Source organism: Cherax quadricarinatus, chromosome 30, assembly GCF_038502225.1.
Source record: "Cherax quadricarinatus isolate ZL_2023a chromosome 30, ASM3850222v1, whole genome shotgun sequence".
In the NCBI taxonomy this organism is placed as follows: Eukaryota; Metazoa; Arthropoda; class Malacostraca; order Decapoda; family Parastacidae; genus Cherax; species Cherax quadricarinatus.
This window is the reverse complement of record NC_091321.1, coordinates 12,932,509-12,945,754: the sequence shown is the minus strand read 5'-3', so window position 1 is coordinate 12,945,754 and position 13,246 is coordinate 12,932,509. Positions and strand designations below refer to the sequence as shown.

The following is a 13,246-nucleotide window of genomic DNA, read 5'->3' as shown; positions in this document are numbered from 1 at the left end:
AAGAAAAAAATTAAAATTATAGTTCATAAACTGAAAACTTTATTAATGTTCTTTATGAAAACAATCATTAGGTAAAGTTAATGCATGCTATCCTATATTAAACAAATGGCTTATAAATACTTTGAAGGTCTACACACCTCCAAGGCTTCTTCAGGGGTTTTAACTTCCACTTCTATGCATCCATGAACATACATATTGTGATTTGAATCTTCACGAAGAACCTTAGCCTGAAAACCCCTGCAACACAGGAATATATATAAGTACTGATAAACAAATTAATTTAAATTCTGAGATTATCTAGAAACTGTTCAAGAGACCAGCATCCCTCAATTTAAGGAACCTTGATTTAACATACTCTACCTCTGAAATACAGGACAAAACCCACTGGGGAAAATTTATTTGGTTACAGAATTGTTAGATATTGCTAATATTCCAGCAAAACAGTCCAATCTCTATCCACCAGTCACCATTATTGGTCACCTGTTCCTCCCTATTAGTCTCTTAAATTGTTTACTACTGAACACTGGTATACAAACTAGAGGCTGAAAGAGATACAGTACATGCAAGGATAATACTAGTGACTTGACACAAGGACTGAGACAAACATACTTGGCAATACATATATTCAAATACTCTGCACTTAGGGGATGGAAAGTAATGACACTGCTTCAGCACTATTTGGACCATTGACAAGTCACACTGTGACTTGTTAGCGATCCAAGTAGGACAAAAACATCATTATTACTTTCCCTCTCCTAAAGGACGTTATGTGTACGTACTTGTTCCAGCCATGGTCTTGTGCCTTTTTATTCTCTATACTGGGCAATAATTTAGACACAAATACAGATCAGAATGACAGCAAATAATTTATTTCTTTGGGGCCACCTTACCTTGGTGGGTCCAAAAAAGGAAACATTCACCATCATTCATTCAACGGCTGTCTCGCAAGATTCACATGGACATCACAATTCAGAAAACCATCTGAACCACAACTCTACCCAGCCTTCAAAATTCTGATATTGTATATTGCACCTCCAGGACTCATGTTTGACCAACCAGTTTGCTTGAATCCTTTCTTAAATGTTACATTGCTCACACTCCATGGAAGTTAGTAAGAATCCTTTCTCTGTAAATTATGCATGTCATATAAGATGACTAAAATGCTGGGAGCAAGGGGCCTATAACCCCCTTGTGTACCAATTGCTAAAATGAAGGAAAATGATTCTAGTGATATGGAGTATAAATTGGATTTAATAAAAAAATGGTGGCACTTGTAATAAACTGTCAACAGTGCCAAGATTACAACTACATTTTACCTTTAATGTTGTCTTTCCTTAATTTATATTTTTTCTATCGTATTATAAGAAACATCACCATCTTTCAACAAATTGGCCGTATCCCACCGATGCAGGGTGGCCCAAAAAGGAAAAAGAAAAGTTTCTCTTTTTAACTTTAGAGATGTATACAGGAGAAAGGGTTACTAGCCCCTTGCTCCCGGCATTTTAGTCGCCTCTTACGACACACATGGCTTACAGAGGAAGAATTCTGTTCCACTTCCCCATGGAGATAAGAGGAAATAAAACAAGAACATGAACTAGTAAGAAAACAGAAGAAAACCCAGAGGGGTGTGTATATATAGGCTTGTACATGCATGTGTAGTGTGACCTAAGTGTAAGTAGAAGTAGCAAGACATACCTGAAATCTTGCTTGTTTATGAGAGAGAAAAGATGCCAGCAATCCTACCATCATGTAAAGCAATTACAGGCTTTCGTTTTACACTCACTGGGCAGGACGGCAGTACCTCTCTGGGCGGTTGCTGTCTACCAACCTACTACCTAGAAGAAACATAGCTATAGCTATAAAAGTTTACAAGCAAATTTATTTTATCTATTAATAAAAGCAAACTATGATTTTGATTAACTGCAAAATCATAGCCAAAATGACTTTACCTGTGAGACTGCCCATTGCCTGATGCTTCATCCAGAAGATCATAGATGTAGTTTTGATAAATTTCTATGTGGGTCACAAAAACAGCATACACATTATCTTCATTTAAATCATCAATTTTTGATCCATCTGGGATGCGCATGGGAATGTCCAAAACTGGTGTGTCAACTGTCCTAAAATGATGATGAAAAGGAATCAGCAAATACTGTAACTCCACCCATTGCACTTTCAGGGTTCAAATCCAACTAGTTGGTTTTCATGAATCCTTTCATAAATGTTACCTTGCTCACACTAGCAGCACATCAAATTACATCCCCCACACATACACATACAAAATATTAAAGGGAATTGATAGGGTAGGCAGGGAGAAGCAGTTTGAGAGGCAAGAAACAGGTACTTGGGGACACAGCTGGCAGCTAAAGGCCTAGATGAGCCACAGGAAAGTCAGGAATTATTTCTCGAGTCTCAGAGCGGTCAGGAAGTGGAATGATCTCAAAAAAGTGGTAAAGACAAATGCCATACATAGTTTTAAGGGTAAAATAGGGCCCATGGAGGTAGGAAAGAATCTGGGAAGCAGCAAGTAAAGTGGTGGAGCCAGGAGCTAAGGCATGACCCCTTCAAGAACAAATAGATAGGTACAGTGTACGTGAACCTCAGCAAACTTTGACACACGACTAAGGATCTAGTGTTTATAACTCAGTGCCCATGGTACTGCACATATACACAATCTATATAAATCCACAGGATTGCAATACTGAAATCTAAATTTTTATTTAATAATACACTGGCTTCCACCAAGGTAGGGTGACCCAAAGAAGAAAATAAGTTCACCATTGTTCATTCTTTAGATGTTTTCCGAAACTGAGCAGACATCCGAGTTCAAAGGATCCACCCAATCACAACATTTTCATCCATCTTTCAGAGTACAGACTCCATACTTTTCATCTCCAGAACTCAAGTCTTGCTAAAATAAATACAGCGGACCCTCCATTTTCGTCGATCTCCATTATCACCAATTTCGGTTTTGGACAACTTTTTTCGTTGATTTTTTGGTTCCGTTTTCGTCAGTTACCTCCGTTTTCGCCGATCATACGGAACCTGTCCAGTGCCCAGCGCACAGACAAAGCTACCTCCCACACGCATTCTCAGCCAGTGCAGCGTTGTTTCTCAGTGAGTGAACATATCCTGCGAGGTCATACAAAACATTTCATATTAATCCATTGTTTTTGCCACTTGTTTATTGTGTGTGACTGCTAAATAAGCAACCATGGCCCCAAAGAAAGCTCCTAGTGCCAGTGCTTTGGTAAAGAAAATGAGGAACACAATATCTTCCAGTGCATAGACCTTATAGATAAGGCTTGGCAGGGAGTGACTTCCAGGACAATGAACTCTACTTGGGAAAAACTGTGGCCAGATTGTGTCCAAAAGTAGGATTTTGAAGGGTCTGAGGCTGACCCTGTCGACCCTACACCTGTTGTGCAATCAATTGTGGCACTGGGGAATTCCATGGGGTTGGATGTGAGTGGCCAGGATGTGAAAGAGTTGGTGGATGGCCACAATCAAGAGCTAACCACTGATGAGCTGAAAGAGCATCTGCAACAGCAACAGACCACAGCACAGGAAATTGATGCAAAGGAGGAGGAAGAGAGATGAGAGCAGGTGCCTTCTTCAGAGATTAAGGAGATTTGTGCAATGTGGACTAGGGTACACTCATTTGTGAAGCAACAGCACCCTGAGAAAGCTGTTGCAATCCGTGCTGGCGACTTTTACAATGACAATACCATGTCCCATTTTAGGCAAATCTGAGAAGCCAGAAACAGACCTATCTGGACAGATATTTTGTGCGACAGGGGTCCAGTGACTCTCAAACTGGTCCTAGTGGCATTAAAAAACAAAGGAGGGAAGTAACCCCAGATAAGGACTTGGTACCTCCAGTCCTTATGGAGGGGGATTCCCCTTCCAAAGAATAACCTCTTCCCTCTCCCCTCCTCCCTGTCTTCCTTCCAGCAAAAACAGCCTTCAATAAAGTTAAGTGTCATGTGTAATGTTTATTCTTTTGTGCATGTAAATCTATCTTTAAGGTAAAAAAAATTATTTTTGTTGATACTTCTAGGTGTCTGGAATGGATTAATTCCATTTACATTATTTCTTATGGAGAAAATGGTTTCGGTTTTGGCTGATGGCTCTGGAACGGATTAAACATGAAAACCGAGGGTCCACTGTAACAAACAAGAGTACCTCTGTCTTGGAGTACGGGGTGTCTTGCAGACATTACTCTGAGCCTGAAATGCCTTGCGCTCCTGTGCAGCCTCAGCTTCTGTCTGGATATCAAAGCCATTCATATGATCAGGCATGAAGACACATCTCTGTGCTTGATAATCTTGGATTGTGTTGAATATTGCATCCAGAGTTCTTTGTATTATGCCACTATTGTCAGGTGTCCCCTGAAAGTTTGCATATCATGGCATGTGTCAGTTATAAACATTGAATATTATATAGACAAAAAGCCTATCTACTGATGGCTGTATAATTCACAGCTACATATCTGAAAAGAGACAAATGTGAAGAACAGGGACAGAGTTTTTTTTTATTTACAATATGTTTTGTAATGTACCTGCAGGTCTAGGAGGTGCAAGCTTGAAAGATAACATTAAAAGTTCTCTCTCTTAAAAATAGTTTCCTTCAAAGCTTGCTTGTAAAACCAAGCAGTCATTATTATGGTACATACATGATACCCAAACTAACGAGTAGTCTTCATCAAGCATTTCAAACACTTGCTACACCTGAAGGTGTATTGAACACCGACTCCAATGATTGAACAGTAGAGTGTTCTAGCATCACAGGTCAGGAGACCTCCTAGATATCATGAGTCTAAATACATAGTGTGCTGTTATCAAATCAATAAAAGCACACAAAATCCATTATACTGTATTACAAAGCAAAAGTAAAATTAAAGATCAGGTCAAGGTAATTTTGCTGTCATTAATAAACAATGCAAGAAAATATTTCTGACAGTGAGCATTATCTGCTGAGTACTAATGCCCTATAATGTCAGGATTTAAAAAATAAGTACAAATGTTAGTGATGAATATTTTACAAATATATCATTATTTTACATCTGTGAAATACTGTATAGTAAATCTGTGATGTTCATATTGATTTTCACATATAAGTTACAACAAACAGCTTGTCTGGAAAAATTATCAAAGTTTGATTAGTAAATACTGTACATAGCAAGCTCTGCTTATCAAAAAGGACATGCACACACTACCAGAAACACTCACTACTTTCTTCTAAAATACAAAAGGGACCAACAAGTTTAAATATTCCCTCACCTCCATGGTATATGTCTTGCCAGATCCTGTTACACCATAAGCAAACAGAAGACCATTCTTTCCCTGAAGCAAGTCAGCAACCAGAGGCTTGGCAACTTGGTCAAAAACTTGCTTTTGTGTTGCCTCAGGGTTAAAAACATGCTGGAATTTGTAATACTGCTCCTTGCCACATCCATTTCGGAAGGCAAAGCTTGTAGCCGGAGGGATAAGCTGAAAATTCAAGAATTGAATGTATGGTAATTGATAGGTGATGATGATGATATAATGAACCTAAAAAACTGCATTCCCATAAGACGATTAGTCTTACCTTCACAGTGTGTAAATCAAAAGCACATATACAATGATCTTCATCCACATTATCTGGTGGTTTTATCCGACATGTCACTTCCACTGGATCTTTGCCATTTTTTGGCTCTAGGTTTTGTGGCTTTGAAGTGAGGCGTGGCTGCCTTACCCTAGGACGCTTCCTGTAACATGTATATTTTCATCCGATTATTATAAGGCATTTTTAACATAATTAGGCAGATCCTTCACAAACTCATTCATTCTCACTCTTAAGAACATAAAAAGAAACTATGTTATATATATTATACAGCAATTAAAAAATGCTTACCAGTAATTTTATTAAATTTATATACAGGAGAACTCTTTGTTAGTAAAAAAAAATATCAGAGGATAGATGGGCTAATGAGAGCATAGGCAATGGGGTCGAAGAGGTATGGGGTAGGTTTAAAAATGTAGTGTTAGAGTGTTCAGCAGAAGTTTGTGGTTACAGGAAAGTGGGTGCAGGAGGGAAGAGGAGCGATTGGTGGAATGATGAGAAAGAGAGTAGTAAGGGAGAAAAAGTTAGCATATGAGAAGTTTTTACAAAGTAGAAGTGATGCAAGGAGGGAAGAGTATATGGAGAAAAAGAGAGAGGTTAAGAGAGTGGTGAAGCAATGTAAAAAGAGAGCAAATGAGAGAGTGGGTGAGATGTTATCAACAAATTTTGTTGAAAATAAGAAAAAGTTTTGGAGTGAGATTAACAAGTTAAGAAAGCCTAGAGAACAAATGGATTTGTCAGTTAAAAATAGGAGAGGAGAGTTATTAAATGGAGAGTTAGAGGTATTGGGAAGATGGAGGGAATATTTCGAGGAATTGTTAAATGTTGATGAAGATAGGGAAGCTGTGATTTCGTGTATAGGGCAAGGAGGAATAACATCTTGTAGGAGTGAGGAAGAGCCAGTTGTGAGTGTGGGGGAAGTTCGTGAGGCAGTAGGTAAAATGAAAGGGGGTAAGGCAGCTGGGATTGATGGGATAAAGATAGAAATGTTAAAAGCAGGTGGGGATATAGTTTTGGAGTGGTTGGTGCAATTATTTAATAAATGTATGGAAGAGGGTAAGGTACCTAGGGATTGGCAGAGAGCATGCATAGTTCCTTTGTATAAAGGCAAAGGGGATAAAAGAGAGTGCAAAAATTATAGGGGGATAAGTCTGTTGAGTATACCTGGTAAAGTGTATGGTAGAGTTATAATTGAAAGAATTAAGAGTAAGACGGAAAATAGGATAGCAGATGAACAAGGAGGCTTTAGGAAAGGTAGGGGGTGTGTGGACCAGGTGTTTACAGTGAAACATATAAGTGAACAGTATTTAGATAAGGCTAAAGAGGTCTTTGTGGCATTTATGGATTTGGAAAAGGCGTATGACAGGGTGGATAGGGGGGCAATGTGGCAGATGTTGCAAGTGTATGGTGTAGGAGGTAGGTTACTGAAAGCAGTGAAGAGTTTTTACGAGGATAGTGAGGCTCAAGTTAGAGTATGTAGGAAAGAGGGAAATTTTTTCCCAGTAAAAGTAGGCCTTAGACAAGGATGTGTGATGTCACCATGGTTGTTTAATATATTTATAGATGGGGTTGTAAGAGAAGTAAATGCGAGGGTCTTGGCAAGAGGCGTGGAGTTAAAAGATAAAGTATCACACACAAAGTGGGAGTTGTCACAGCTGCTCTTTGCTGATGACACTGTGCTCTTGGGAGATTCTGAAGAGAAGTTGCAGAGATTGGTGGATGAATTTGGTAGGGTGTGCAAAAGAAGAAAATTAAAGGTGAATACAGGAAAGAGTAAGGTTATGAGGATAACAAAAAGATTAGGTGATGAAAGATTGAATATCAGATTGGAGGGAGAGAGTATGGAGGAGGTGAACGTATTCAGATATTTGGGAGTGGACGTGTCAGCAGATGGGTCTATGAAAGATGAGGTGAATCATAGAATTGATGAGGGAAAAAGAGTGAGTGGTGCACTTAGGAGTCTGTGGAGACAAAGAACTTTGTCCTTGGAGGCAAAGAGGGGAATGTAAGAACATAAGAACGAAGGAACACTGCAGAAGGCCTACTGGCCCATGCGAGGCAGGTCCAAGTCTCCTACCGGCTTAAGCCAATGTATGAGAGTATAGTTTTACCAACGCTCTTATATGGGTGTGAAGCATGGGTGATGAATGTTGCAGCGAGAAGGCTGGAGGCAGTGGAGATGTCATGTCTGAGGGCAATGTGTGGTGTGAATATCATGCAGAGAATTCGTAGTTTGGAAGTTAGGAGGAGGTGCGGGATTACCAAAACTGTTGTCCACAGGGCTGAGGAAGGGTTGTTGAGGTGGTTTGGACATGTAGAGAGAATGGAGCAAAACAGAATGACTTCAAGAGTGTATCAGTCTGTAGTGGAAGGAAGGCGGGGTAGGGGTCGGCCTAGGAAAGGTTGGAGGGAGGGGGTAAAGGAGGTTTTGTGTGCGAGGGGCTTGGACTTCCAGCAGGCATGCATGAGCGTGTTTGATAGGAGTGAATGGAGACAAATGGTTTTTAATACTTGACGTGCTGTTGGAGTGTGAGCAAAGTAACATTTATGAAGGGGTTCAGGGAAACCGGCAGGCCGGACTTGAGTCCTGGAGATGGGAAGTACAGTGCCTGCACTCTGAAGGAGGGGTGTTAATGTTGCAGTTTAAAAACTGTAGTGTAAAGCACCCTTCTGGCAAGACAGTGATGGAGTGAATGATGGTGAAAGTTTTTCTTTTTCGGGCCACCCTGCCTTGGTGGGAATCGGCCAGTGTGATAATAAAAAAAATAATAATAATAATAATTCTCCTGAGTAATCAGTGACTTGTAAATGTCAGAAATATCACTGGCATTCATCCTAGTACAGTAATTAGTTTAAGGTAGTATACTATTTCTGAGTTGGACGAACAGACAACTTCTTTGATACACAATATTAGTGTGAAATACATTGTAAGCAGTGTAGACCAAGGTTACCTGTTAATTTTTAGGTGCAGTGATTATATGAGGACCATTAAGAAATCTAGACACTGACATTAATGATACTTTAACCACAAAAATATGAAAAACTAGATTGGGAGGTGATCAGTTTTGATTAATGAAAGAAGAGGGACAGCTCTAATTAACTGTATTATGAGCCCTTCACCATCATCAAGGTAACCTCATTAAGGGTATATTTACGCTAAACAAAACATATATACTCAATGAATAAATTTTGTGCATAAATTTAATGTCCTTATATACATATATATATAATGTTTAGTGCCCTTGGAGTTTTAATTAAGTTTATTTAGGTATAATTTTACATAATTAGTGGATATTTACAATGGTCTTACATAACATATACATAAATTGCCTAGCATAATTAAAAAAGTAAAAAAGTACATTTCCATTAGTTCTTGCAATTCGGTGCTTTACTATTAGCAACCTAAATCAAATCATGATTCTTAACAATAACAATAAAACAAGTGAAAATGAATGATAAAAATCGATACAATAAGAATAAAAATAAACATTAGATCAGTTACGCAAATTGAAAATGTTACATGAATATTAGCTATACAAAAAATCACCTGCTTTTTTACCCGAAATGCAATGCATAACTATGGAGTTTTCCTTGTAAGTTATATACAATACATTGTTAATTTATTACTGTAACTAACGTATTTTCTCAGGTAATAATGTTATGACTGTAATCCCACAATGGCCAGGTAACTACATATTATGGTGTACAAAAACCGTCTTTAACTAACCATTCTCTTACAAATCTAACAATTAATGTTATTGTAATTCAGTTATAAAAGAAATTAACTAAAAAAAACTCACAGAGAGAGAGCTGACATTTCTGTCGTGTTTAAATTTTGGCAGGACGAGCCAGCTGCTTGTTCCAAGTTCCCGGTGAGGCTGGGTACCTCCCTTTCATCATACCTTCCCTCTGCTCATTACTAACTCAAAAAACTTAATAGCTTATAACACAACTTTAAATTAATTGAAATTTAAAAAAGTTTGATGTCTATAGATAAGCTTGATAACTGATGGTTTGAATCATGGTAGCCCCGTAACCAGCCTTACAGGTAAGTATGATAGCTACCTGCTGTCATTCAGATTTTGAGTTATTTTCTATAAGTAAGTTTATTCAGGTACAGATACACATAAATACAACTACATAAATTATCATACATAGCAGCATATGTGTGGATTACCGAGGATAACCCCAAAAAAGGTCAAAGTGACCAATTTCCATTCGGGTCCTGCTCGTTTTTATGTGTAGTGAATGTATATTCCACAGAATATATTCCAGAATATCTTGCTGTCAATTTTGTCAAGGTTGGGAACCAAAGCAATCAGAGTACCAGGGGGAGAGAACACAACTTTGTAGTACCCACAGTCATTGGCCAGGCGTCAAACACCTTTTATTGTACAGCAATAAAGGAATGATCAGACTGCCCGCACATGTCAAAGCCAGTCATAGCATGAACCAGTTCAAGAAGAGTGTCAAAAGGTGACTGATGAATGTAGCTACAGAAAGGGAAGGGAATGATTTTCTATTTTTTAGCTAACATACGTGTAAATTTTACCTTATTCCTAGTAATGACCCTCGTGTAGTAGATAGTCTTTTTAATATGATAATAAGATGTTATCTTCATTGTAGAATAATAAGAAAATATTATAACCTTTATATTATAATAATAAGATAAAAGGACCCCAATGGAAATAAGTCACTCTGTCTGACTTTTTTGGGCTATCCTAGGTTCTCTACACATGCTGCTATGTATGATAATTCTATGTAACTGTATTTGTGTATACCTGAATAAACTTACTTACTTACTTACACAGTTTTATATTTATATATTGCATGCTTCATGTAAAATTAAAATAAAAGTTGATCTGATCATTTTATCATGTACTCCATATAAATCATGCGGGCGGGAGCCATCTGTTACTTATCATGTGGGCAGGTCACCCGTTACTCCTTATGTGGGCGGGTCATCCCTTACCCATGGTGTGAGCGGGTCATCTCTTACTCATTGTGTGAGCGGGTCATCCCTTACTCATTGTGTGAGCGGGTCATCTCTTACTCATTGTGTGAGCGGGTCATCTCTTACTCATTCTGTGAGCGGGTCATCTCTTACTCCTTATGTGGGCGGGTCATCCCTTACCGGCTTACCCACTGTGTGAGCGGGTCATCTCTTACTCATTGTGTGAGCGGGTCATCTCTTACTCATTGTGTGGAAAATTTTTTAATTTTCCGAAACTATAGTGCCTAATAGGTGTTTAATGTGTCTATATGGGTCAAAAATGTATTTGAAAATAAGAGTAGAACCAAGAGTTCCCTTTGCGCATGCGCGGATGTGCGGGAGGGAGTGGCGCGTATTGTTTTGAATGGTGGTGAGGAAGCTGAGAAAACATGGAACCACGAAATTGACGTTCACGGTGGCCTAAGGATTAATATAGGCCTCATTTCATAATAAGAAGTGTCGTAATTGTTCCTGGTGGAGAGTGAGGGAACGGGATTTACGGGACCACTCAGATATGGTAAACATGAGGAAATTAAATCTTCATCAGAGTACAAAACAAATTCTGGCCACAAAATAGAGCGAAACACCAACGTCAAAGACCTGGGAGTGATCATGTCGGAGGATCTCACCTTCAAGGACCATAACATTGTATCAATCGCATCTGCTAGAAAAATGACAGGATGGATAATGAGAACCTTCAAAACTAGGGAGGCCAAGCCCATGATGACACTCTTCAGGTCACTTGTTCTATCTAGGCTGGAATATTGCTGCACACTAACAGCACCTTTCAAGGCAGGTGAAATTGCCGACCTAGAAAATGTACAGAGAACTTTCACGGCGCGCATAACGGAGATAAAACACCTCAATTATTGGGAGCGCTTGAGGTTCCTAAACCTGTATTCCCTGGAACGCAGGAGGGAGAGATACATGATTATATACACCTGGAAAATCCTAGAGGGACTAGTACCGAACTTGCACACGAAAATCACCCACTACGAAAGCAAAAGACTTGGCAGACGATGCACCATCCCCCCAATGAAAAGCAGGGGTGTCACTAGCACGTTAAGAGACCATACAATAAGTGTCAGGGGCCCGAGACTGTTCAACTGCCTCCCAGCACACATAAGGGGGATTACCAACAGACCCCTGGCAGTCTTCAAGCTGGCACTGGACAAGCACCTAAAGTCAGTTCCGGATCAGCCGGGCTGTGGCTCGTATGTTGGTTTGCGTGCAGCCAGCAGCAACAGCCTGGTTGATCAGGCTCTGATCCACCAGGAGGCCTGGTCTCAGACCGGGCCGCGGGGGCGTTGACCCCCGGAACTCTCTCCAGGTAAACTCCAGGTAAACCACAGTAATAGAGTGGTAAAAGTGTGATAAGAGAAGGACCGGGTGACTGACGCGTCACAATGGACTGTGTCCTGGGGAAAATTACCCTTGGATTAATCATCACTCATCGGTCTCAGATCTTAATGGAGTGACCTCTAGTTTGTATAATAGTTATGAGACGTTAAATCGGCTTGTGAATTGTAATGTAATTAATGATAATAACGCTAAGTTAAGAGAATATGTGAAGTGAAATAAGTCGTTTGCTCCGAGTGAACACGCTAGACCTCATTGTTAACGAGACGAGGAAAGGGAAACTCCTTGAGTCACGACGTCTAAAGCAGGACAAACCAGCGGATACCTCGTCCTGCTGGAATGAGAATCGTGTCGGTGTAGCAGGACATCGAAAATGAGATGGTGAATCAAGAAATGAGGAATATCAATCACCCACAGTTAAGTAACCCTTCTAGTTATAGCAACCTTAGACTGGCCAGTAGTGGTATGTTATAATTAGATAGGTTACGAGTGATCCAGCTACATCAAGTGACCACCAGAGAACATCTGGTAAGTAGTGGGATTATGTACAAATGTTTTCCTTGACGGATGTATCCATGTGTGTCCTACCCCCCCCCCCTTCATTCAGTTAAACTAATATAATCTATACAGTCCACAATTAATTAGTAGCACCGTACTTGTGGGTGCTACCCAATCCATACTGGTCTCGGATAGATATGGATAAGATTGTGAGGTCGAGGGGACCACTTGGTGCGACCAGGGGTGGTTAAGTTTTCTCACATGTCTACACGGGGTGACTACGGTAAACAATATGATTGTCTCCCAATGAGATTACTGGTATGTATATAATGTTGAGGTACATACAGGTAAGCACCCTAGAAAATTTTCCATATCTGCCCGTTGGTCCTTCGAACCGGATGCAATCAGTGAAAAAATTAATTGAATTAATTACTTAATAATTAAGTGACTGATTGAAGGAAGTGGGTGTAGGGTGCACAAGTTTAATCGATCGTGTGATGGATGACAATTAGCCCAATTAATTGCTAGCACATGTGTGGCTAGGATTTATACAAGAGTAAAGTGCAAGAATTACTCTTATAAGGCGCCTACTTAAGTTGTATAATCAGTGATTAATAATTCTCTAACCATGACTGGATCTAATGGAGTTAATGTGGCTGACAAGTCCGTGAATTTTAGAGTAATGAAAGCATCATTACAGGCTATTAAAAGCCATGTGACGAAGGCATTTGATTTAGTGAATCAAAGAACCGTGAACCCTAATGAATTAAAGTTATATTTAGATGCTTTAGA

General features: G+C 39.5%; 1 protein-coding gene across 1 annotated transcript in view; it reads right to left on the bottom strand.

The window, feature by feature from the left end:
- Positions 1-9,634, bottom strand: part of LOC128692492 (kinesin-like protein KIF23) — a 31,278-nt gene extending 21,644 nt beyond the window's left edge. The window contains exons 1-6 of the mRNA XM_070089919.1: positions 9,405-9,634; positions 5,590-5,749; positions 5,283-5,492; positions 4,186-4,391; positions 1,950-2,120; positions 138-237 (exon numbers count right to left, since the gene is read on the bottom strand). Of these exons, the coding sequence (XP_069946020.1) occupies positions 138-237; positions 1,950-2,120; positions 4,186-4,391; positions 5,283-5,492; positions 5,590-5,749; positions 9,405-9,421 (864 nt within the window). The 5' untranslated portion in view covers positions 9,422-9,634. The remainder of the gene's footprint in view (positions 1-137; positions 238-1,949; positions 2,121-4,185; positions 4,392-5,282; positions 5,493-5,589; positions 5,750-9,404) is intronic.
- Between the last annotated feature and the right edge of the window lie 3,612 nt (positions 9,635-13,246).